Consider the following 27,248-nt stretch of genomic DNA (forward strand, 5'->3'; position numbering starts at 1 on the left):
AATTTAGTTGTGTCCAATCATTCATTACAATGGGTCTGCTCCAAGATTTTGATACAACTCATTAGCTTTTAGGTTTTAAGACAAGTTTCCTTGAAGGGGATGTATAAAGCTACATCAGAAGTCCAACAAATAGTATAGGCATCCCTTCTGATATTTTAGGAACCGTAATTTGCAAAGCTAAGAAGTTACACATTCTCATTTTAAATATGGAAGTTTAAATACTACTGTCCATGCAATCTGAAAGCAACACAATGCATAAAAATGGAAGCAAATGACGCATAAGGATTATTCACAGCTTTGTTCTAGAGTTTCTCACGTTGAGAACAGCAAGCAATTAAGATTTCAAAATGCTTTCCTCTGTAGTGGAGACAATAGTGAAATATGCTATTACCTCTGAGTCCGGCAGAGCCCATGGATGCTTTCTCTTGCTGATAAAGATCTCTTTGTTGTTGGCTGAGAGGTAAACTATGCCCTTTGCTATTGTATGTCGTGCAGTATCGAACCACTTCCTCATAAGCACCTTTCATGAAGCAAATCTCTGGTTTGTCCTAAAAGATAAAACATGTTAGCACCTGCTGCTCTGTCCCCTGTCGCAACGCTGTCATTATATAACTTCAAAGCTCTTTCAGTGTGCTGATAATAATTTATAAACAACTTAAAACTCATTAGTCTACTGAACGCAAGCCTACATACCACATACTGTATTCCACTTACTGAAACACAAGGCAATATTTTATTTCCATGACTGTTCTGTGACTATATAATGGTGCATACCTTTACCATGTCTGCAAAAATGCTATTCCGGCATCTAACTTAAAAGAACTGGGTTCGAACACCCTGAGAATATGGGCTGATATAGTTTAAGAGTTGTAAGAAATATGTCCCTCTCTATTTCTTCTCATTTTCAATAAACCACCTAGAGGTTTTGCAAAGCACTTAGAAGGTTCCCCCCCAACCCCACCTACAATCAAGAAGCATATCATTTTTTGCAAGCAAGCAAGCATACAAACAACACTTTCTTGCTTCTAAAGAAGAGGCGGGCCAGCAGAATTTTTGAAACAAAGACCTTCTGAAAATAACTCTGTCTTTAAGCAGAGCTCTGCTGGGCCAAGCACACGTTGTTGCCAGACATGACATCACAGTGCCATTTGTTTCAGTTAAGTTCTTTTTAAAGTAAGCTTACAATTCCCATTCGGTTAAGATGAGAATGTAAACTTTGCATAAGCAGAACTGTTGCTGCATATTTAAAATGGTATGATATAGTGGGATATTGGAGCCTGTTGAAACACATCTCAGAAAAGGACATACCTGTTGCGTTCTATGTACACACTTAACAGCCATCCATTTCTGCTCAGAGCTGAAGGGATATTCTGCTTTTCTAATGTAGTCCTGCTGGATTCCATCTAAGCCCATCTACGAGAACAAAGGACACTGCCAATTCATTCCACTGCATTTGTAGCCAGAGCAGCAACAATCAATTGTATTTTGTTTTAGTGTCTCACATGTGCCCCTCAGCTTGTTTGCTGCTGGATATGGACAGCAGGTACAGGTTGCTCTGAAAATACTGCTTCACTGCAAGGTATTGAATTAAAGCAGCCTGGCTGGAGCTGATAGGCGTTGTAGTCCAAAACATTTCAAGGGCACCAGGTTGGCAAAGGCTGACTTATGAAACAGAGTCCTTCTAGATCTACATGTGGTTCTAATCTATTTCATTCTTAGATCTCCTTATGGTGATGTATAACCCACACATTTTTCTTTCCATATTTATGTGGAATTAAACTCCCATTTGTTTCAGCTGAGCTTGCTTTTGAATGAGTTTACGATTTCCTCTAGTTTTAAGATTTCCCCTTCATATTATTTTCTCAGCAAGTTTTCGAATAAGTTTATTGTGATGACCACTATATCACTTGTTTTGACAAATACCCCTAGATGCTCTACCAGTGGCACGCAAGAGTCAATCCACTTAGAACAGAACCAATGCACTCTGAATACTTTCTTGTAACATAGTGGTAAGCAATATACATTCTAGCAAAGCCTAAAGAGCACTGTGAAGTTATCCAATGTAGTTCTTCCTAAAGTTCAGCAACTCCAGGCACACCCAATAACTGCATGGAAGATTTCCAGTCTTTGTTTCTTGGGGCATAAACAGGATACAAATGGAACCAGCAATAATGACGACATAGAATCAGGATTTGAACAGCACTATGAATTAAAATTGGAAGCAGTTTGCCCAGCAGGGCAGAGCAGTAGCACTATCTTCATGGAAGCCAGGAAGAAAAAGGAACATGGTAACGAGGTTAGAGCTGTGTGGGCACACTAGCAGGAGCACTGGATATGCCCACACAGTCCTGAGTTCTCCACACCACCTGCTATGCCAGAGTGCCACCATTGTGAGAAACCTAGCATTATAGCTCTGATTTGCTGGGCAAGCTACCGCTGATTAAAACATTATGTGCCTTCTAAACAGGAACTATGAGATTTTGCAAGATGAGAATAGCCTCCAAACAGCCCAGTTCAACGCAAGCATGTTTTGAAGAGTCACTAAACTTAATGAAACTAAGTCCCAAATAAGGCTGCGATCCTTACACACACCAAGTCTTGACAATTCATTACAGCACCACTGAAATGCAACTGAAAAATGGATCAGAAGTAAATCCACACTGTGAATGAATGATGGGTGGTTTTTTGCCCCTGTCTAATGGTTTGTTTCTTCCACTTCGCTGATTGAACACTCTGAACTCCACCTCCCACTCTACCTTTAGATCCAATTCAACATACCAGATTAGCTTCCCAGTCTAATTCTTCCATTCTTCCCCACTATGTTTTCCAAGACTGCCCATACATACAACAAAGCCGTACCAGTAGAATTTTTCTTTATTACAGAATAGCCAGTGCCTAAGTTACACAACAGTTAACACATATCTTATTAACTAAGTATTCAAGAACCCATGTTAGCTTTGGAACAATTTCAAAAGCTGAACACTTCTGAATTAACTATTAAATAATACCCACGCGACTTCAAAATTGCTTTATTTGCAATAACTTATAAAAGTTTTAACTAATCAAACCACCTTATGTTCTTGGAGATCCATGGGTGCATCTTCAAGATTAAACATAAAATGGTTAGAATTCTTTAGCAAATTTGGAACTGCTGTATTTTTTCTAAAGAACCCCTGCAAATGTCTACAGAACATATATTATTATTATTATTATTATTATTATTATTATTATTATTATTATTATTATTATTATTATTATTATTATTTACTGAATAATAATAATAATAATAACAACAACAACAACAATAATACAGAGATCTCAGGGCGGTTTACAGAACATAGTTGTTCCTCTTTAGGAGTTATTAGCATTAATGATATTGCTATGCCTAGCCATCTAGTTTAGAGTGGGCCACACCAATTAGATCATGTTCTGCTGCTTGGATTCTTTACTGCATAGTACAGTGACACACCTATCACTATCTCTGCATGGTGGACTCTGGCCAATGAACTGCAACAATAAATTTGTTGGCCTAAGGTACCTAAGACCCTGGTGTCTTTGCCGCAGCAGAATACACCTACTCCCTTGGAGTACAGAAAATCTTGCATTTCTATTATCAGTACAGTCGTACCTTGGTTTTCAAACAACTTGGGAGTCGAACGTTTTGGCTCCCGAATGATTGAAAACCAGAAGTGATTGTTCCGGTTTTCAAACATCCTTTAGAACCCAAACGTCCAACACAACTTCTGCAGCTTCCGATTGGCTGCAGGAGCTTCCTTCAGTTCCTGCAGTTCGACTTCCAAGGTACCAGTGTACTAGCTCTGTTGCCCTTAAAAACCTCTATACTTCAAAACAATATACATCAACGCACCACCTACCTTCATAGCCAGTGCAATTAAGGCCCCTTCTGTTGGTCTTCCCATTAAGGTGTTGTTTCGAATTACAGCATCATTGCACACACACCCAGCCTAAAGAAATGAAAAAGGAAGTTCATGTAACACACAAGTATCCCTAATTTCAAAAAAAAAGAGTGCACTTTCTGTGCAAGAACTTACCTCAACAATTCTGCTAACAGATGGTTTGTTAAATCCATGAACAACATCACCTTCAACCGTGACTTCTCCAAACCTGTTATAACCCACTCCAGTAACCTGGCAAAAATTAGACGATATGAATTTTACAAGGAAGCAAACGTTTGCTAATATTATTTTTCTTTATGACCTTTGAAGCAGAGATATTATGAAAAGAGGATATGAACTTTGAAACATTAATCCTTATGCATTCCCTTATGCATTTTAAAAATTTGTTTCTTAGAATAGGTTTATAGGGTTTGCAGTATCTCTAATCAGATGGCAATGCTGAGGAGATAGCCGATTGCTGAGCCAGGGAACCACACTAAAACTAGAGCTCATACATTGGCATGTGACATTTCCTACATAAGGAAAAAAATTACATTGAAAAGAAGCCAGAGTTATTCATTTCAATAAGTAGTATAGTTAATATTCCTCCCAAGACTCTCTTGCACGTTTATTTTATGCAACTGAGTGGACACTTTAGTTAAAGTCAACATTTCCACAATCTCCTCTGTATTTAAAGGTACAATCATCTTCTCTATCCTCTAGCATTTCTCCTCTTAAATGATAGTAGTAGGCAGAAATGCAGCTCAGAGATAAGTGTGAGGCAGCTGCTGGGTTCACACCAGTCCTCCAAAAATGGAGTTCTCAGGACCAATGCATTTCTCATAAAATTAAAAAATAAAACTTGCCCATCCATGCTTATGTTTATTAAATACAACAAAGACAAATGCAACTTAATTTTATCCCTGTGGTACAGCAGTTGAGGTTCCTTAGTTTAATTGCTTCCCTTATCTTGCACCTACAGGTCTTATGATTAGTGTTTGAAAGTCACTGACCTGCCAACCAGCCAAGTAGGTCACTGTGACCTGGCAACCAGCCAAGTAGGTCCCTGTGATCTGGCAACTGGCCATGGGTGTGGTCATTCTTGGGTATATTAAGAGGGGTCTGTACATTGCCTCTTTGCTTTTGCTGCAAGGAAGCTCTGCTAGATTGATGCTGATCTCTGTGCTGTATGTATGCTGCGAGTTGTACTTTGCATTTGAAGCTTGCTCCTTCTACTAGGGATCTAGTGGAAGCTTGTATATAATGAAACTGCCTCAATGTCAGTAAAGGACTGAACAGACTGAAGACTTGGAGCCTGACTGAATTTCTTCCTGCACAGAACTGCACTGCAACGAACCTACACGCTTGGGGAGCTACACGCGTTTGGAACATGCCATACGCCAACAACAGCAGTGAAACTGCCAGCACATGTGCAAAGCTAAGCAGGGTCCAGTATGGTTTCAGACTGGATGGGGAACTGTGTGTTGAGATTCCTGCGTTGCAGAGGGTTGGTCTTCCCACTCTACAATTCTATGGTCTGCTTGCTACCTACCTCAGCATGTAATCCATCTGCCGTAAAGATATGAGTAACAGTCATTTCATTCTTTGTCAGCGTCCCAGTCTTATCTGAACAAACAACATTGCAGCAGCCTGGGGGAAAACATGAATGCAGTAATCACATGGAAGTTATGACATATTTGGGGAGGGTTAGGGGGCCGGAGGAATGACAGAACATGGGGAAAGAGCCTCTTCACAAAATATCGAGAAAGAGGAAGAGTCTTTGACTAGGTTAAGGATGGAGAACTTGTGGCCCTCCAGAGGCAGATGAGTTCCGATCTTCCTTGACTATTGGCTCTGCTGGCTGAGGCTGATGTGAGTCAAGAGTCCAAACACATCCAGAAGGTCACAGATTCCCTATCCCTGAGCTAAGGGAAAGTAGCACCAAGCCACCCACCTCTCTCCAGCCAAACATTCCTGACTCCCTTTCTTCTTTCTTTGCAAGTCCCATTTTTACTGCAACCTTCGATACAAATCTAGATTGTCCCAGAGATTTCCTTAAATGCCCTCTGCAAGATCAGCTTCAGCATATATTATTTCTAGATTACATACCCTAATGTTAATTATTCATTCATACTGTCATTATGACCATCAGATACTCTCGAGTAATTCTGCACACTGCCATTCTTACCTAGAGTTTCAACAATTGGTAGTTTCTTGACAATGGCCCGTTTCTTGACCATTCTCATCACACCAAGAGCCAACGTTACTGTCACAACAATAGGCAGCCCTTCAGGGATTGCAGCTACAGCCAAGCTATAATTTAAAGAGGACATGTTAAGTGATTCCTTTTACAACTGTATGTACATGTTAAAACACAGAAGCCACTTTCACACATGGAGAGGTCCAGATTCACACATCACAACGAAGCCATACTCTGCCTTGTTTCCTGCCCCAATGCAGTACAGGCAGGAACAGAGGAACAGCAAAGAATCTGCGCATATTAACACTATCATTTATATTAAAATATGGTTTAACATTGTGTTCAAACCAGGCCAGAATATGTGTTCTTTATAGGGCTGAGTGAAAATGAGGGAGTTGGCTCATATCATGAAGAAATCCTAAGTTTCTTTGTTTTTAAAGGCCTGCAAAACAAAGCAAAAACGTTTGCCCATCCAGAGTGAGTGAAAGCAGCATTGTCCTCACTCTGATTTGACTTTGTGACATCATGCCTGACTACATGACATTGGTGTTGCTTATGTAACGTATTTTTCGCTCTATAAGACGCACCAGACCATAAGATGCACCTAGTTTTTGGAGGAGGAAAACAAGAAAAAAAATATTCTGAATCTCAGAAGCCAGAGCAACAAGAGGGATCGCTGCACAGCGATCCCTCTTGTTGTTCTGGCTTCTGGGATAGCTGCGCAGCCTGCATTTGCTCCATAAGATGCACACACATTTCCCCTTACTTTTTAGGAGGGAAAAAGTGAGTCTTATAGGGCGAAAAAAATAGTTCGTGATGGCTTCTTTCAAAGGCAATACCAGCCTTTGTTTCAAAGAAAAAACAAAAAACTTGTGTCTCAGCTACTGGAAAGAACCAACTGTAAAACGGCAGCAATCAGTGTGCAAAAGAATATTTTAAAAGATATTGTCCCGAATATTTCAGCCCTAGATATTAGTAAACCTATGTCAAACTAGAAATAAAAACAAAGTAGAATTATCACATTTCATGAGTTGGTATCCTATGAAGCTGCCCACATCCCAGTATAAAGATGGGGAAGGGCCTTAGCATACATTGTGTGAGGTCCAAGTTCATCCCCAGTTAAAAAGATCATAGGCAGAAGAGCTGGGCAAGATCCTGAGATCAGCTGCCAGTTGGAATAGTCAGTGGTGGGCTATATAGACCAGCATTCTGATTCAGTATAAGGTGCTTTGAAGTCTACTGAAAAGTGTATATATGTTTGCTAAGAACAGTCATACAAAAAGTCAGTGATAGCAGGATATATTCTACTGCAGCATGGAGCAGTTCTTAAGAGAAATGAAGGGCAAGAGAGCACTGTCGGGCTCATAGCAAACATGTGTTGTTAAGAGCATTCGTACCCCCACTCGTTGTCCAAAAAGGCTTCCAGAGCAGCTTACATGCAGTCCATTACAACAAGCCATGTCCCTACCCACAAGCTTACGAACTGGAAAAAACGAGGGAAAGGGGAGAGGGAGGGAAGCAGAAAACAAGGTTCCTCGTGAACTAAGGAAGGGAAAGGCTCCTTAACCATGCCCTGGACTAATGGCCTAGAACCAGCCAGTTCCCAAGAGAGATGGTGCCCCAAAAGGATACAGTGAGGAAAAAGTGTTTTCAAGGCAAGTAAAGAAAACCTAAGATATACAGTCCAATTAGCGGAAGTTAAATGCAACATCACTAGGGTCAGTGGAATTCAAGCAAATTTCTACAGTGTGCATATGGCTCTACTAGAAGTGGAGCAGCTGCTGCTTTTAAAGCAGATGGGAATGACCTTTTTCTTGAGAGAGAGAGAGAGAGAGAGAGAGAGAGAGAGAGAGAGAGTTATTTTTGATTAGCAAGATCCACTTGTGTGAATAGGGACAAGGTTAACTGGAATATAACTATTTGCCTAGCTTTGTTATCACTTCCTTATCTCAGTTCTTTGCCGTGTAAACAGATGAATCTGAAAGTTCTCTCTCAGAAACATTAACATGCATTTTGGAAGATACGTTAATATCTATTAATGAAGAGACCAATTTGGGAAGCGTCCACAGGAAAGTAAGATTCAAACGGCAGTTTCTCTAATTTGCATAAAGCAAGTAAACTTTTGCGAGGACAGTCTGAGACATTCATTTTTTCAGTATTATTAGAGAGAATACTTAAGAATCTCACCTCACACCGATGGTAAACATATCAAGGATATGCTTTCCTTGCAACCAGCCAACCAGCATAATTATGCCTAGAATAAAAGCAAATTGAACATTAAAAGATCTCCCTAATCAGTTAGAATAGCACAAGGTGAGAGAGCTGTACAAAAACAGTTGTTCTCTTACCAATTATACCAAAGGAATACAAGGACAGTTGTTTTCCTAAGAGATCCATGCTCCTCTGCAAAGGTGTCTTTGGAGCCTGGGTAAGAAGAACATTAAAAGACATTTATTTAGTTGAACAGATTTGTCTAGGACTATCTGATTTTATAGTTTTGTTAGCTTTGTATTGTGTTTTTGCATTGCAGGACAGTTTTCTATTACTTTATTTGAAAGCTGCCTTTAAAGTTAAAGCTGAAATGAAAAGTCAGAATAAAATTGCTATAAAAAACACCACTGCACTCAGCTCAGCATAGCTCAGCAAGTGGCAATGCACTTATAGTGGTACCCCACAGGTACCAATTCTTTCTCTTCTATCCTCCATACTTTCTGAAATACTAATCAGATGTGAAAGGAAGAAAGACTCAATAATTCTGTCATCGTCAACAAGACTTCCTACACAAAAGCCATTTCCCATCTGCCCTGAATATTTGGCTTTTCACAAAAGTTAAATTACATTGGGGGGGGGGGAGATTTCAAAGGCTGCATTTGTTCACAAAATGCAGGCATTTCAGCCCATCGTGAATGCACAAACTTTTGGGATAATTTTATTAACTCTGTTCGCAGAGAATATTGCAGTGAGCACCAAGATATCTTGCAAATGAGAACAGAAAACATAGAAAAGTGTTATTCTAGCAAATATAAAAGGAAATCTAAACTCAGATTAGTAGTCCCTTCAAATTCAGTAGAATTTTTGGGTGCGTTTCTACAATTGACTTAATCACACTCCTATACTTAAAGCATCCTTGTGTAATGATGAAATGTTATTTTTTTTAATTCTGGTTTCGATGCTACCTTCATGTTGTTCAGCTTACAGTGAACACTGTAAAATGATCTAACTTTGTAAGAACCAGGATTTATGTTGTTCATTTGTAATACTATACTACTTACTTCTTCTGCTTGCATCATTTTGAAAACCTCCCCAAACTCAGAGTTTTCTCCAGTACCAATAACTATCCCCTAGGAAATGAAACATAACAAGTTCAAAATGAAATTCAAAGAGGATTGGCTTACTCCCCTCCCCCACAGTTGTAACGTCTATTATTATTTAACTTGCAAGAGGACTGACTTCTAGTTTTTACTAGAAATACAACGGTTCACCAAAGTTTTAAAATGTTTAAAAGTACAAGGTGTATACTCAAGATCTCACAGCTGAAGCATGACTAATATTTGTTGAGTGAGCCTGAGAATGCACTTTTGCTTAAGACCACAAGAAATAATCTGCAGAATTAGATCAAGGTTGACTTAGCCCAGCACTCTTGACCGAGTTCACATTCTTCATATGAATCCAAGCAATCAGTGACATGCCAGGAATTAGCCTAGAAACCACTTCTGCCCAACCCTTGTATAACTGAGGCCAAACTCTTATTTGCACTGACTTTTTAGCATTGTCTACAAGGTACCTTTATAATGATTAAATATTTCTTCAAGTTATCATGCATTAACTTTTTAATTATAAGTGGTAGCAGAGTGCAGGTGTTGTGAACCTACAGTGCAAATCAGGGATGCTGGAGGAATCCATTGAAAAATGAACTATCAATAGGATTTCCTTTCAGCTGCCCTTTCAACTCCCACCACGACACAAGATTATTGTTATGAATTATTTTCACCTTGGTTCTCTCCAACAAAAAGTTTGGAGTTTTTAAAACACATGCAACGTTATATGTGAAAAGTTACACAAATTATGGATGTTATTTACATATTCTTTAATGTATAATTGTCTTTCTCCCAAGAAAGACAATTTGCTAGCCCAGAAATGGTAAGAAGATATGAACTATGCTGAATTGGCAGAACTCACAGGAAGAATCAGGAACCAGGAAGAATCAAACTTTAATAAAGAAGGGGGAAAGTATATAATGCATTTGAAAAATTATTGTAAACAACTACATTCATTAGTAGGACTGGCAGAAAACTTGTAGTAAAAATTTGAATTATGGATTAAGGATTTATAATAATTGGAGTTATCAAGGAGATGTAGAGGGAAAATAATAAAAAGGGTGGAGTTATCAAGGAGATGTAGATGGAAAATAATAAAAAGGGTGGAGTTATCAAGGAGATGTAGAGGGAAAATAATAAAAAGGGGGAGTCAAAGGGGATATTCTGTTTGTATTCTGTTTGTTGTTTTTGGTTATTGTTTGTAAAATTGAAAGTGAAAAAAATATTAAAGTGGGGTTGGGATTGCAGTCTTAATCTACTTCCTGTTGTGTTAATTTCACAACCTAACAGAATGTATGATTCATTATTGTTCTTTTAAAATGAAAATTAGCTACAGTGTTGTTTCAGAAGACACACACATAACCATTTTCTGAATAATGAAATAAAAAGGAGTTATATGTGGTTAAATGGTAAGAATAATTTATACAATCCAGGACACAAAGAGCAAAATATCAGCAGGGTTTATACAAGTTTATATAAAACTCTGAAATCAAACTAGCAGACAAGTCGCAATCGTAGCCTCTGGAAATTAACTAAATTTGAAAAGGAGCATATAGGGAAGGTAGTTGATTTGTAAATATCTCCTGATGCCAGAGATAAGCATATATTTAATATGCTTGTGCAAATTAAATTGCAGTGGAACAAAAGATACCAGTGTGAATGAATGCTGGAACAGACAGGCATGTTCGTACCTCCCTAATACCAATACATTTTTCCAAGGCTATATTACCACAGCATTTCAGATAGTACTTCACCCCCATCGCTCAGCCCGGACACTGAGATCCAGCGCCGAGGGCCTTCTGGTGGTTCCCTCATTGCGAGAAGTGAGGTTACAGGGAACCAGGCAGAGGGCCTTCTCGCTAGTGGCGCCCGCCCTGTGGAACACCCTCCCAGCAGATGTCAAGGCAATAAACAACTATTTTACTTTTAAAAGACAACTGAAGGCAGCCCTCTTTAGGGAAGTTTTTAATGTCTAATGCTGTATTGTTTTTAATATTCAGTTGGAAGCCGCCCAGAGTGGCTGGGGAAACCCAGCCAGATGGGCGGGGTACAAATAAATTATTATTATTATTATTATTATTATTATTATTATTATTATTATTATTATTATTATTATTCTCTACTAAGGAGTGTCTGTGTGTATATGTATGTATGTATGTATAAATAAAATATATCCTGAATTGTAGCAAATCAGTAGCCTTTACAGCCAACCTAACTTTTACAAATGCATACATTTAGTATTCTTGTATGAGGAATACCTTTGCCTTTCCACATCGAACAAGTGTTCCCATGAAAGCAATATTGCTCCTTGAAGTGAGGTCTCCATTCGTAGCAGCTGACTGAGGAGAAGTGCATTTTGAGGAAGGAGTTGTCTCCCCTGTCAGACTAGATTCGTCAATAGACAGATCCACGGCCTTTGAGGGAAAAATAGATATGATAAAACAGTTAGATTTTATTTTCCATCTTCTAATGCAGTCTTCTCCAACCTTGGGTCCCCAAAGGTTTGTTCTGTTACAACCCTCATCATCATCCCCAGCCAGTGATGATCAGGGATGATGAAGAGTTGTAGCACTAAAACATCTGAGAACCCCAGGTTGGAAAGGTGGTTCTGAAATATTAGTGGACATGCTTAGTATTTTGAGACCCTATTGAACTTTCATTTTAGGAGTCTATGCATGTTACAGACTGAACACAAACAGTAATCACACTGCTTTTGAAAATACAGAGTTTCAAAAACAGCTTACAACGCAGCATGGGGTTAACTGTTTGAAGAAAGTAGTCCCTACTTGGAGTGCCCAGAGGATCCATGGCCTATGTTTATACAACTGCCTCTGGACTATACATTTGACTACTTTAAGTTGCATTTTCGAAATACAGAATTGGCTTTATATAGTATGCTTTATATTCCATGCTCAATTATATATTTAGAATTCAGCCATACCACACAAATAAAGAGCTACACTTGACATGCCTTGAGATGACAACTCCCATTGGGGAACACTTTCCTTGTTCTCGGTCCAGGGGCAGCACAGAGGAATCATGGAGGAGAGGCTGTGGGCCAGTGATGTGCCATAGCCTGGGAGCCAGCGGTTTCCCTACAGAAGTTATGGGGAACCTGTGGCCCTCCATATGTTGTTGGGACTAAAACTCTCATCACCCCTGAACATTGGCCATGCTGGCTAGGACTGAGGGGAATTGGATTCCGACAACACATGGAGAGACACATGGAGGTTCCCAATTCCTTACCTACAGCTTCAGGGACAGAAATGAACCTATAGGTGGGTAGAATAATGTGCATGAATCATATAGGATACTCTGTTGCTTCAGGAAACAAACCTCACCTCTCCAATTATTTCACATTTTCAGGGGTGAATAAGCAACAATATATTGCTGCTACCAAATTCATGATGAGTCAGCCCATTAACATGATGGAATTGTTCGAAATTAAGAAAAGCTGCTTGGAAATCTTTGAATTAGCATTATTGCATATTTCAGACAGGGCAGAGTGTCCACAGCCACCAAATTTAGTAGTGTACTTGGAATTCAGCATATTTCCTCATTCATAGTTATAGCTAGTGCAACTGGCTACCCCCTTCAGTTATATTTTTAAAAATCCTAAATAGATAACCATCTTGTGGTCTCTGGTTAGTCATACAAAGAATGACATTTATGTCGTGCCAACTTGCTCCTGTTGACATGTCAGGTGGCCTTTGCACTAGTGGATGAAATATATTACAGTCAGTTACCAGAGGGCATATAACCTGCTCACAAGTTAGCCCTTTTGCCTTATGGTATTATTTCACAAAAACTCCAGTGATAAGATGTAATGTGAAATCAGATCTTCTCTAGGCCCACATTATTGTTCGGCAAAGTTAGCGTGTGAATCTATATTATTAAATGTCTAAGATTAATACATATCAGGGACGCAGGTGGCGCTGTGGGTAAAACCTCAGCGCCTAGGACTTGCCGATCGCATAGTCGGCGGTTCGAATCCCCGCGGCGGGGTGAGCTCCCGTCGTTCGGTCCCAGCTCCTGCCCACCTAGCAGTTCAAAAGCACAATTAAGTGCAAGTAGATAAATAGGTACCGCTTTCTAGCGGGAAGGTAAACGGCGTTCTGTGTGCTGCTCTGGTGCCGGTTCACCGGAGCAGCTTTGTCACGCTGGCCACGTGACCCGGAAGTGTCTGCGGACAGCGCTGGCTCCCGGCCTCTAGAGTGAGATCAGTGCACAACCCTAGAGTCTGTCAAGAGTGGCCCGTACAGGCAGGGGTACCTTTACCTTTACCTTTTAATACATACCTGCTAGATCCCAGAATCCAAAACTACAGTTTAGCGTGTGATTAATGACTACGCACCTCAAACAGTCGCAGGTCAGCAGGAACTCTGTCTCCCACTGACAGGCAGACAGTATCACCTGGAACCAAGTCTCTTGCAAGTGTATGCTCCACCCTGCCTTCTCGAACACTGTAGAGAATGAAATATGTTACAATAACTAATGAAGACCACTGCATCACATCACAAAGAACTATAATCTTCAGCTAGCCCTTGCAGATCTAATTGGATAAAATATGCTTGATCCGCTATGTTCAAAGAACTTTCTCCCTTTAGATGTCATTTTTTCCATTTCAAGTCAAACTGAAGGTGGCAGTTCTATATTAGCATGGGGGAAAGCAAAATGCCAATGTAAGTACTGTACCTTTAATAAAGTTCTTTTGGAAGTGGTGTTTTCAACTCTGAGTCTTGAAATTACACTCTAGCATGCTACCTTTTTACACAGTTATGTGAGGCCAATTTCCATTTTCCTAAAAAGATACCACCTTCAGAGTTTTAATTAAATCTGCTATACCAACTAGGGGCATGAAGCCAAATGTGGGAAGGAGACTTACAGAACACTACTCAGTAAAAATATATATGCAGTTAATAGTGTAAATTAATAGCCATGATCCAAGAAGTCATTTACATATGAATAAGAAAACCTCAAAAAGCCCCATTTCTCTTTGAAGGTCTTGCAGTACTTCTTTATATAAAATATTTATGAGCTGCTTCTCAGCTCACAGGCACACAAGGAAATGTAAAATATTAAATAAAAAAACTAAACAGCAATACACTATAAATATACCAAACCCCATCCCCAATAAAAAGAGGCTATGTTTTTGCTGTTTTCAGCACACATGGTAATTTTCCTTTCCAAAAGGCAAGCTCTTATACGGTTTATAGTATCTGCATCCACCATCCCCTCAGTGACACAGAAACAGATGACTGAATCCCAGCTATTTACTGAAACATTATCTGTTACTTATTTAAGATTTTTTATATCATCCTTCATGTGAACATGATCTTCAGCTAAGCAGTTCTATTTGACAATCTTATCAAAAGCTTAAAGAAAGAAACTAGCTACGTAGATACAATCATTTGGCATCACGTGAAATCATAAAGGCATCTTCAGCCACATCAGATTAGTGATACTGAAGGTTATTCATTTAGGGTAAAGTCTAAAAATAAGCTGGTCCATACCAGTGACATTCTGGAGGTACAAGTTTACTCAGCTCTTCTAGAGATTTTTCAGAACGGTATTCCTGGAGGTGCACAACAAGAAGAAAATTAAAATAGTTCTCAAACCGCACTATATCAATCCTATATTTTTTATTAAAAAAAATTATTGGTTTTACAATTTAGTTTTACATTCACAAAAAAAAAATTAAAAAAATTTCCAAAGATAAAGAATTCTTCCGCTGGTAATCATTTTCACTGCATATGCACTATATCAAGTCTGTCTGCTATTCACTCCTCTCTTGACTAGATTCCAAAAAGAACTGCTACCTGGAAACACTTCAGCACTGCAATAGCTCCATAGAGCAAACCATAACATACTGAAGTAATCCACCAGTTGGATTGCCCCATCGTATGGGAAAGTCTACAGTGATTTGCGATGTTACACTCTTCTCCAGTGAAAAGTACAAAACAGTGCTCAACTACAAAAAAATAAAGCCTGTCTCTTAGCACATCTGTAACATGTTTCCAAGAGCCTATTCTTCACATTTCCATAGAAGTTGTTACAGGCAATGTCTAGTGCACAATGAATAAGCTGCTCCTTATGAAAGCTCATGGCACATGAAAGTGAACTGATTAAACTCCAAGAATCCATCACACTTTTTTCTGAAACCGATTGATAGCTTCTTCCTAAATTTATTAATTATGGGGTGGCAGGCATTAGGATATCCAGCAAACTATCTGGCTTACAGCATCAATGCCACTCTCGGACATGTGCACCTAAATCAGTGCTTCTCAAACTATGGGTCCAAACATGTTCCTGGTTGGGTCACACATTGAGGAGCTCCCCCCACAAAAAAGGAGGCGCTATCTCTTTCCACGGTGTAGCATTACTGTTGTGTCTTTTTTAAAACACAGTGGTACCTCTGGTTAGGAACTTAATTCGTTCTGGAGATCTGTTCTTGACCTGAAACTGTTCTTAACCTTGAAGCACCACTTTAGCTAATGGGGCCTCGCACTGCCGCCACGCCGCTGGCGCGTGATTTCTGTTCTCATCCTTAAGCAAAGTTCTTAACCCAAGGTACTATTTCTGGGTTAGCGGAGTCTGTAATCTGAAGCGTATGTAACTTGAGGTACCACTGTACAGACTTGCTCCCTGGGCTCCCGCTTCCCTCTATGGCATGTTTACATTCTATATAAATACATACTACCTGTATAATACTCATATTAATATTAAAAAGGGGTGGGGGAACCTAACTTGTTGAATCCTAAGTACTGATGTGATATTTTTCTGTTTCCCATTGGAGGCTTGAAAGTTGAGAGCTAGTTTGCAGCAAGAGTCAAATTGACAGGTGGGTTGAACTGCCCTCCTGTCAATGAGCCAACATCCTAATTTTAAAATAGAGCATTTTTTCCCTCTGCGGAGGTGCTTCCTCTAAACTGTATCTTTCCTCAGTAGAGAGAAGGAAAGGTTCCTTTTGGAGGAAGTACTTTTAATATGGGCTGCTTCCTCCGGTCCCCTCAGCTGCACTAGGAAGTTTTCAGCAATCCCAGCTGGGCTGATAAAGAGCCCAGCTTTCAAAGGAACAACTGGGAGTCCACACAGGACATCAGATGGATGTGGTTTGTGGGCAATACCTTCCAGGCCAAAGTGGACCCAAGCTGGGCCTAATTACAACATAGGCAGGAGGTTTTCCACCCGTGTCTCTGAGGGGGGAAAAACCTAGCCTAAATGCTTTTAAATTGCTTTAAGTGTAATAAATACAGCTTTTCTACAAAAATGGCTCTTGGGTAAAGTGAATGAAAAACATCTTACCTGAACAAAAGCAACCGTAACAACAATAAGTATTGCCTGTATGGGTGAAGAAAAATTTTTACTAAAACAAACTGCCTTGTCAACATTTAAATCAAACATGCAGATTACATGTTACCTGAATCAGGTACAATATACTATTTAAGACTAAACTGAGGAATGACAAACACAGGCAATAGCTTTCAATCATTTCTTTTTTTCTTACTAAGGTTCTGGGAGATAAAAACAAACAAACCTGGGAAGTAGGAAGAGCTCCACCCTGCTCCACCACCATTTCCACGCCAGACTTCTAAGTCAAGCTTTAATGTGTGACAGGCAAGCAAACCACTTTGTATGACAATGTCATGAAATTATTGAATGTCTAATAAATTAGTATTGGAATCTTTCAGACTGCGTTGTCACACACCATGCATTTTTTTGTTCAGTTTTTATTTTCCTACATTCAACTACATAAATGACTTTTTGGCAGGTTAATACTCTCTCTGCTTCCAAGAGTCTAGATGTTATTTTATTTATTGTCAGCTCACGAAGTCAAGTCAATTAAGCCTTAATGATTTCGCATATTATTCTAAGAATCAAAAGCCTGGTTATTTGCTCGTCCCCCACTGCCAACTCCATGAGCAAGGCAGCAACAGGCTGCTTTAAACATCTAAGCATGGTTTCCAACAGTTCCATTTAGGCAGCAGCAAAAAACTACTCAAAGAAACTCTATAGTCATATACAGCCCCCCTTTGTACTGCCAATGTTTCTGCAGCGCTCTGAAGAATACGTACTTAACATTTAGGAATTGAGCCTCTCTACTGAAAGGATCAATGGTACGGACTGCGTTTTCGGCTAGGCAATCCATGCTTAACTTTTAGGTTTAAAAAGATTAGCGCTGTAAAGGTATTTTAATAATCCAGGATTAGAACCAGACAGTATAAAGAGTAGTTACAAATGTCACTTCAGACTTTTAGCACAAAAAAGCACAAAAAAGCAAGTGAAAATCAGTTCATCTTGACATTCAAAGCCTTCTAGTCTGCATTTCTTTCTGCTTTGTAACATTTATCCATTCTTATGAAGCTATACTCCATGGGCATCTCCCAGTGCCAGTAATTCTAGGATGTGAGCTGAATCATCATCCTGACCAGGCAAATTATGTTTCAGCCATGTATTCTAGCCTTGATTTAAACTATATTAAAACTGCCGTTACAGGTCTTCCTGTTTAATAGGAAACCATGTAACTAAAAGGTGCCTTAAATTGCTTTGGCCTTATACAGAACAATCAGTTATGTTTCTAGAGAACAATAAATAACATACACATTGATTTTAGCCTGTTGCTTGGCATGCAGCCCATTAAAAACAATGCAAATATTGCTGGGAGGGGAAAACATAAAGTTACCACTTGGGCACCATGAAGAATCCCCCTTATTTATTTATTTAAAATATTTATTAAGGAGATTTCAGGGTGATGTACAGAAGTATGACCAGAACTATTCACGAAATTTATAAATACAAAAGGAGGGTAAAAACCCCAACCACAAGATGAGATCTACTGGTTCAGACTAAAGACACATCTAGTACCTGTGGCCAACCAGATGGCCATAGGAAGTCCACACGCAGGACATGAGAGCAACAGCATTCTCCCTACTCAGGATCTCCAGCACTTGGTGTTCAGAGACATACTGCTACTGGAGTTAAGACATCCTTATCCTCCATGAATATGCCTAATCTTTTAAAGCCATCCATGCTGATGGCCCATCACTACTAATTCTGTGGTAAAGGTAAAGGGACCCCTGACCATTATGTCCAGTGGTGGCCGACTCTGGGGTTGTGGCGCTCATCTCGCTTTATTGGCTGAGGGAACAGGCATACAGCTTCCGGGTCATGTGGCCAGCATGACTAAGTCGCTTCTGGCAAACCAGAGCAGCGCACGGAAACGTCGTTTAGCTTCCCGCAAGAGCGGTACCTATTTATCTAACTGCACTTTGACGTGCTTTCGAACTGCTAGGTTGGCAGGAGCAGGGACCAAGCAACGGGAGCTCAGCCCGTCATGGGGATTCGAACCACCGACCTTCTGATTGGAAAGCCCTAGGCTCTGTGGTTTAACCCACAGCGCCACCCACGTCCCTTTTGTGGTAGTAAATTCCAAAAACTAACAAACAAAATAAAAGGCAGACTAAACACACAAATAGTGTATCAAGCACTACATGCATGTGCGTGTGTTCAATTTATATATTCGGCGTTTCCGTGCGCTGCCGTTCGCCAGAAGCGGCTTAGTCATGCTGGCCACATGACCAGGAAGCTGTATACCGGCTCCCTCAGCCAATAAAGCGAGATGAGCGCCGCAACCCCAGAGTCGGCCATGACTGGACCTAATGGTCAGGGGTCCCTTTACCTTTACCTTTAAACACACAAAACTGAAAAACAGCATGAAAAACACAGCTCCCATTAAAATGCTACCTTGAATGAATGGTGAATAGGAAGATATTAACGCAGCACCGAAAATATTACAATATTGGCACCAGTTTATCTTGTTGAGGAGTGTATTCCAAAGTCAGGACAGCACCATGACATATAACCCCTCCAACTGGTGTCCCAACCAAGGTGATCCACCCCACTCTAAATTGTAACAGCTGGTCAATTAGCAGCTACAATACCCATTTTTACTACATTCTTTTTTTAGCTTAAGAAGGAGGAAGGAGTCTACATCATGTATGCCAGCTGGTACACAACAGGGAGATAAAACATATTTCTCAAAGTAACCAAATATATAGCACTGAACAAATTTCCATCTGGTCTCTAAGTATGGAGAGGGATGAGCAGGTGGATTTTTCAATCCAACAACACAGACTAGTGTTTGTCAAAAGAGAAGTACACTGTGAGGAATAGTCAAGAGTTTGGGGTCATTGTGTGGGAAAGGCAAAAGGGCTTGGTGTGGCAAATGCGTCACAGGCTCCCATTCATATGAAACAAATAAGGAATTGACAAGGAAAATAGATTATTAAGTATTACTACAAAGCATCGAAGACACTTGGCTGGTTTCTACTCTTCACAGGGTAACTGACTGGAAGCCCAAGACTGAATAAATATCCAGAATATAATAACAAAGGGAGGGGGGGAATCTTAGGATTTTACTTACCACAGTGATACTGACAGCATCATCAAACTGATGCATTAAAACACTGAAGACTGCAGAAGCCAGGAGAAGCATAATAAGGGGATTTTTAAACTGCAAAGAAAAAGAAAACATTTTTTTCAGAAGTGTGTTTAAATAACTGATAATAAAGCTCCTTTTGGCAAACTGGTAAATTCAGTGTATTCTGTACCAAGGTACAGTCATGGGGTACTAGGCCCTAATGTCTTAAAAGAGAGGAGGTCCATAAGAGGTGCAGGTACAAACTTTTATATAGGTTGAAAGATGCCCAAGTTTTAAAAGACTTCCTTTATTACTACAAAAATGAGATGCTTTTAAAAATGTTAACACCTCAAAACAGTTAAACCACTATCTGAAGAAAAAATACTGCATTCAACAAATTTAATAAAATCAGAGTTTCGATTTATAAATTTAGGGTTGCAATCCTCCTCCTAGTGTAAGCATTCATTTAAACAAAGATTGAACAGGAAAATGGCAAGAACAGGAACAGCATGAGACTTCCCATCCAGACCTTCATAATCTTTTGAAAGGTCGGTGGGTGGGGAGGAAGTGGCAAGTAAAAAAAGCATTCAATGCGATGTGCACTGCATATGTGCCTTGTGTGATTGTCCATAGCAGATGGCACAAACAACTGTCAGTTAGGACATGCCCATTAATTGTATTTCAATATTTTTAAAAATCCCAAAATGTCACAGAAAATATTCAAATGGTGAACATATCTGCCAATTTCATTCCCAATAAGCTCTTCTGACTAAAGTTCAAACTAATGGGGTAAAAATAATTAATAATCTGAAGAAACTTTAAAAACTGGGAAATTGGTTTCATAGAAAAGTTTGTGTGCGTAAGCTTCAGATTTTTCAAAATATGAATCACAGTTTGACACCTTTTGACTTCTTGCTTGTATAAGCCCAGTAGTTGTGCTTAGGCTGAATGCAAGGCTAGCCCAAGACATTTTGGTACCCTCAGCAAACTACAGATTGGAGCCTCCACCCCCTAACTGGGGGAAAGGGGGTGGGTTAACATTGGTAACAAGGGTGAGAGGAGAGCAGCAGGACTTCCTATTCACCAAGAGGCCGCTGTAGAGGCTGCATTGGAAGCGGGGCTGCTGAGGAGATGGTAGATGTACCCTCCAAAGAGTGGGGTGCAGCTGCTGCTGTGCATCACCCACTGCACAGCAACAGCAGCAGCAAGTGATGCATTCCTTGGGAGGCCGGATCTGCTGCCCCTGTGTATCCCTCCATCTGAGGCAGCCTCCTCGCCTTGCCTCATGGGTGGGCCAACCCTGACTGAGTGACATTCATTCCTCTTCCTCCCCTAGGCCCCTTAAATCAAGGAATATTATACTTTTCCAACAGTGAAACATAATGTATTATTTCCGGGGAAATTAAGTCCCTTTTCACAACTACCAAGGCTACTGCTATTGAAAGCCCTGCCTGGAAAGCAGTTGTACAAGTGGCATGAATACCTACAGGACAATGCTAGTGGCATCAAATGAGTGGCAAGTCCCTACCGCATCCCTGCTACCCTAAGCATACAGGGTATCCTCACTTGTCTTTGCCTAGCTTGCAAAGAGGCACCTCACTCGGGAGCTGAAACTCGTCACAAGACAGAGATTGAAGAAATCGCTTATGACACTCCCCTACCAAGCTGACACTTTGCACAAGAGCTGAAAATAGCTAGTGAAGTTGTCTCTTTACTGATTGTGTGCACCTCTATATTTGATAGCAATGACTGCCCTCTTACAGATGTGGAGAGGGTGAGCAGCCATTTCCCCTACCTACAAGTGTGTCTAATTCCTCCTTCTACTGCTCAAGGGTAAGAAATCACACTACCGCTCTTGAAGTGGGACCAGCAGGATAATACCACAATGACTAAAGGCTCTATCAACATCTTTTGAACTGATAGATCTAAAATCTAAATCTCAAAAATCTTTTTTTAAAGCCCTCAGAAAGGAAGAAGAAAGGCTCACCTGAGAAATGTATTTTTTCCATAGTGGTTCATCTTCACCAATATCAAACTCATTCCATCCATGGAAGGCCCGTCTATGACAAACCTCACAGTTTTTCAAGCCATTCTGAAGGTCAGCCTATGAGAATATGTGCATTTTAATCATTTTATTTCTCAAGCAAAGCCAAGATTTCATTCCATTGCAATCAAAAGCTGAAATATTATAGCAGGCAAGTCTGTTATTCTTATCTCACATTCCTGGTTAAAAGGTTGTTTACCGATTCTAATTTCATAGCTGTAATATTAAAGAATTTGAATGACTAAGCAGGAGTTCTATCACAAGGGCAAATGATTGCTGCATTCCTGAAGTGTTGAGGGGTTTTCCCCCCTAGGTAGCGATAAAAAATCGAAACCTTCCTCCTATTAGTAAGTTCCTAGACCCAGATACAGACCTGAAAGTTCACCATCCCTCATATAAACCTGCTCATATTTTAAGGTCATCTTTGGAGGTCCCTAATCCAGATATGTCCACGCTGGAGGTTAGGCAGGAGGCTACTGGAAATAATCTTCCCAGTTGTAGTGTCCCACCTTTGGAATGCCATCTCCAAATATGCTCATCCAGTAGCAGTTCTCATGTCCTTTCAGTTCTAGGTGAAGAACTCTCTCTCTCCCCACCCTCTGTTGGTTTCTGCTTTCCTTCACTGTGCAGCGAAAGGGCTTGTCACGAGACAGGTGTTTACATTCCACAGTCTGTACTGTTGGAGTTTCTCACGGGAAAGGGAGGCTGGATGTGACGTACACTGGTTTCCTGTTTTTCACTGTGTGATTCTCTCCGAGCTGTTGAGGAGAGAGGATGCATTTTCTGCTCCGGCAGAGGCAAGATGTTTTTCTGTAATATACCAGCTTTGAACTGTAAATAAAAGCAATATAGAGTATGCAGCACGTACTCCTCATCCTTCCGCTGGGCACAGGACTCTGCTTTAAATCAACACGTGGTTATGGGCCCAGAAGTCGAATCGGAGTGCCGGCAAAGGATCGGAATGCAGAGGGACAGATCGGAACGGAATCTGCTCTGCGCGTAAAAGTGATTGATGAGGTATGTGCTACTGCTCCGGGCAGCCTGCCAGCTTCTAGTTAATTGCTTTATGGCTGGACTTTGAACTTTTAAAGCCGTTTTGCCGGGAATAGGCGAAAGGCTCCCAGGCTCAAGTTACTATGCTGGGGAAATCGAAAGTAACTTTTAAGTGCGCTTTTGGAATAAAGCAGCTGCAGCAGTGATGCAGCAAGATTTAAAGCAGCATATATGACACTGAAGGCTAATGCCAGAGTCATGATGGCCCTTCAGGATGCTTGTGGGATTCCTAAGCTCAACAAGAAGAATTATGCAGACTGGGTTCTGTATGCAGAGGCAATTCTGCGGAAAGAGGGTTTGTTTGAGGTGATTACAGAAACCCCCCCCAGTTCCAGTTACAGATGCATGGGAAGCTAAGGATTCGAAAGCTAGGGGAACGCTTACATTGATAGTATCCCCAGAAGAGCTCTGTCTATTGCGTGATAAGACCTCAGCCAGAGAAATTTGGGACGCTTTGAGAGAGGCTCACTTAAGGACAGAAGCTGGATCCACTATGTTTTACTTTAACAAGCTGCATAATATGGCTCTTGCTGAAGGTGGAGATGTGCGTTTACATCTGATGGAGATGCAAAATCTGAGACATGAGCTGCAACAGAGAGGACTCAACTTTCCAGAGGCTGTGTATTCTTTCATGATACTACAATCTTTGGGTTCAGGTTGGGAGCCTGTTGCAACCCAGATTGCTGTGCAGCCAACCGCTCAGCTGACAGTGGACTATGTAACTGCGGTGATTTTAAATGAAGCGGATCGCCGGGGTGCTAGCTGCATGGGCAAGGGGGAGTCTTCACAGACGTCATCCCTTAGTGCAGTGGAACCACCAGATGGCGCCAAAGCTTTGAAGGCAGTGAAATGCTACTCGTGTGGACGTCTAGGCCATATGAAGAGGGAATGCAGATATCCCAGGGCCAAGACAGAGCAGCTCAGCGAAAGCTCATCGCGTGGAAAAGGCCGAGGCAAAGGCAAAGGTCCGGTGTCTAGGACAACGCAGCACAAGGCTATGGTTTCACGCTTCACTCCAAAGGTTGCAGAGGTCCAGAAGACGTCTAGATCTTTCTTCGTTGTTGATTCAGCGGCAACTCACCACATGTGCAATGATAAGAGACTGTTTGTGTCTTTTACACCGCAGGAAGGTGCGATTCACCAGGCGGATGACCACACTATTCCCAGTAAAGGCTACGGAACTGTTGTTCTTCACAGTTTGGACTTATCGATACAGAATGTACTTTACGTGCCAGACGCCAAACATAATCTGCTCAGCGTTGGACAGCTGAATGAGCGGAACATTGACGTGTCCTTCAAGAACAAGAAGTGCATCATCACAAAGAAAAATGATTATGAATTGCATGCTGAATATGTTGATCGTTTGTTTGTTTTGTATTATGATGATGTTGAAAAGGATGACACTTGTTGCATTGCAGGTTCTAACAAAAGTTTGCATGCAGAATGTATTCACGATTTTCATAGAAAATTTGGTCATTTGCATTTTGAGGCAGTATCTAAAATGCCTGCCTTGGTTGAAGGTATGACTATTAAACCCTGCAGGTACCACATGAAGTGCAAAGCATGCGCAGCAAACAAGGTGAAAATGGCTGCGAAAGGTAAGGTGTCTAGTAGGCAAGCTACAGAACCATACCAGGTTGTTCATGCTGATTTGGTTGGTCCACTAGCGCCCTCTTTGGGTGGAAATAGGTACTTCATGGTTCTCATTGATGCATTTTCTAGATATATTTTTGTGTACAATCTCAAGCAAAAATCAGAGGCTTTTCCTAGGTTCAAGGAATTCTGTGCTTGGTTGGAAAATGTGCATGGTAAGAAGATAAAGACTCTTTTCAGTGATCGCGGGGGAGAATTCACTTCTCAGCAGTTTGAAGCTTTTCTGACTGAGAAAGGAATTCAACACGATTTGTCTAGTCCTCGCTCGCCATGGCAGAATGGACTTGCGGAACGGGCAAATCAGACATTGCTTCAAGGGTTAAAAACCTTGCTGCATGATGCCAATCTTCCAGAGAGTTATTGGGCCGAATCTCTCTCGTGTTTTGTTTACAGTTACAATCGCAGGTTATCTTCAGCGATTGGTTGTACCCCCTATGAGAAGATGTTTGGCAAGAAGCCATACATCAAACACATGAAGATTTTTGGTTCGGACATGTGGGTTCACTCACCACAAAACTCCAAGTTAGACAAGCGTGGATTGCATGGTATCTTTCTAGGTTATCAGAAAGGATCTTACAGAATAATGATGACTGACTCTAAGACAATTAAGCTCACGAGAAGTGTTGAGTACAATGCAAAGTGGGGGGAGAATGTGGGAATTTTCCAATGTTATCCTGATGACAATGATGAGACTGAGGATAGTCAAAAGCAACCACAACAACCCACTGATGAAGGTTCTGAGTCTGAATCTGAAACTGAATCGGGTGATTCAGAGGATTTCAAGAGTGCGAAAGCCTCTATGCGACCCTCTGAAAGCTCTGATCAAGAATTGGAGGAACCATTGTTCACAATAGGTCGCTTTTCTCCTAAGAAGGAAGAGGAGAGTGTTGAAGACTTAAGGCTAATTCGTAGGTCACAAAGAGCCACAAAAGGCAAACCTCCAAAGAGATTTGCTGATGAGTTTGCTACGATAGCAGTAACAGCTGTTAAAAGCTCCAAGAAGGTATTTGAACCTTCAAGTTTCCAAGAAATCCAGGGTTTGGATTCAAAGGAAGCTGAGCCATGGTTAAATGCCATGAAGGCTGAGCTTGATTCCTTAGAAAGGAACAAAACATGGGAACTAGTTCCAATAGTTCCAGGAATGAAACTGCTTGGAAGCAAATGGGTCTTCAAAGCGAAGACAGATCAAAATGGCAAGATAGTCAGACACAAAGCCAGATTGGTAGCCAGAGGTTTTGCATAGGTACCAGGTGAAGACTATCACGAGACCTACTCACCCACAGTGAGATATGAGAGCATTAGGCTTATGCTCAAGCTAGCTGCAGAGGAAAATCTACACATTAGTCACCACGATGTGAATACAGCTTTTCTGTACGGATCTCTGGATGAATCACTTTATATGCTTCCACCTGATGGCGTACAGGTAAAACAGGGATTTGTTTGTGCTCTGAAGAAGTCCCTTTATGGTCTCAAACAAAGTGCACGGTGTTGGCACACAAAACTCACTGAAGTATTGTTTTCTCTAGGTTTTCAGCAAGGGAAAGCTGATCCATGTGTATTTGTCAAAGAGGAGGGGCAAAAGAAACTGTACTGTTTGTTTTATGTTGATGATTTATTATTCTTTTGGAAAGATGTCGCAATGTACAATAACGCCCTAGCTCAACTGAAAAAGCACTTTGACATGAAAGATCTTGGTGAGGTAAACAACTACCTATCTCTGGAAATAGAGAAAGATCAAGATGGTAACATTCTAGTACACCAGTCACGGAAAATTGCTGATGTGTTAAGCAAACTAAACCTGATGGATGCTAACCCTGTAGACACACCGATGACAACAGGTTATCAGGTAGATGACACTGAAGAAGCATTTTCTGACACTACACTGTACAGAAGTGTGCTAGGCAAGCTAAACTTCATTGCCAGATGTTCAAGACCAGACATTGCTGTTAGCTGTAATTTGCTAAGCAGACAAGTCAACAATCCTAGTGTCAAGGATTGGAAAGCTCTGAAACGCATAGCGCGGTATTTGAAAGGTACTATGCATTACAGACAGACTTAACAATCAGAAGTCTGGTGGTCTTGAGATATTTGCAGATGCAAGTTTTGGAAGTGACACTACAGACAGGAAAAGTACGTCTGGAGTTTGCTACATGTACAATCAGGGTCTGTTTGATTGGTCATGCAAGAAGCAAACAACAGTTAGCTTAAGTTCTTGTGAAGCTGAACTGAATGCACTGTCTTATTCACTTAAGGATTGTGAATGGTTAGTACAATTGTGCAAAGATATGAAAATTCCTGTCAAATGTCCAATCCAGGTTTACCAGGACAACAAAGCATGTTTGGCTTTGCTGAAGTCTGAAGGTTGTAAGCAAAGCACGAAGCACTTGCAATTAAAGTTGCAGCATGCTAGGGAATGTATTCAGAAAGGACTCGTAATGGTGTCCTATATGCCAGGTAATGAAATTCCTGCTGATGTATTGTCCAAAATTGTATCAAGGGATCAACACTGTACCTATGTGCAGAAGTTGGGTTTGTACTGATATTGTACGAACACGCTGCCCAGTGATGTTCACAGAAAGGGGGAGGATGTTGGTTTCTGCTTTCCTTCACTGTGCAGCGAAAGGGCTTGTCACGAGACAGGTGTTTACATTCCACAGTCTGTACT

General features: G+C 40.7%; 1 protein-coding gene across 5 annotated transcripts in view; it reads right to left on the reverse strand.

Annotated features, from left to right (window-relative positions):
* The window catches only part of ATP2C1 (ATPase secretory pathway Ca2+ transporting 1), a 77,322-nt gene that overhangs the window by 10,859 nt on the left and 39,215 nt on the right, over nucleotides 1–27,248 (reverse strand). For all 5 annotated transcript variants that reach the window (XM_081164421.1, XM_081164423.1, XM_081164420.1 and 2 more), the window contains 15 exons: nucleotides 21,821–21,937; nucleotides 19,837–19,926; nucleotides 16,719–16,754; nucleotides 14,927–14,988; nucleotides 13,768–13,876; nucleotides 11,672–11,827; nucleotides 9,369–9,437; nucleotides 8,445–8,520; nucleotides 8,284–8,350; nucleotides 6,085–6,209; nucleotides 5,449–5,546; nucleotides 4,053–4,148; nucleotides 3,876–3,965; nucleotides 1,309–1,413; nucleotides 392–548 (listed from right to left, as the gene is read on the reverse strand). In XM_081164421.1, the coding sequence (XP_081020547.1) occupies nucleotides 392–548; nucleotides 1,309–1,413; nucleotides 3,876–3,965; nucleotides 4,053–4,148; nucleotides 5,449–5,546; nucleotides 6,085–6,209; nucleotides 8,284–8,350; nucleotides 8,445–8,520; nucleotides 9,369–9,437; nucleotides 11,672–11,827; nucleotides 13,768–13,876; nucleotides 14,927–14,988; nucleotides 16,719–16,754; nucleotides 19,837–19,926; nucleotides 21,821–21,937 (1,453 nt within the window). The remainder of the gene's footprint in view (nucleotides 1–391; nucleotides 549–1,308; nucleotides 1,414–3,875; nucleotides 3,966–4,052; nucleotides 4,149–5,448; nucleotides 5,547–6,084; nucleotides 6,210–8,283; nucleotides 8,351–8,444; nucleotides 8,521–9,368; nucleotides 9,438–11,671; nucleotides 11,828–13,767; nucleotides 13,877–14,926; nucleotides 14,989–16,718; nucleotides 16,755–19,836; nucleotides 19,927–21,820; nucleotides 21,938–27,248) is intronic.

The sequence above is a fragment of the Podarcis bocagei genome, assembly GCF_964188305.1.
Source record: "Podarcis bocagei genome assembly, chromosome: 12".
NCBI lineage: Eukaryota > Metazoa > Chordata > Lepidosauria > Squamata > Lacertidae > Podarcis > Podarcis bocagei.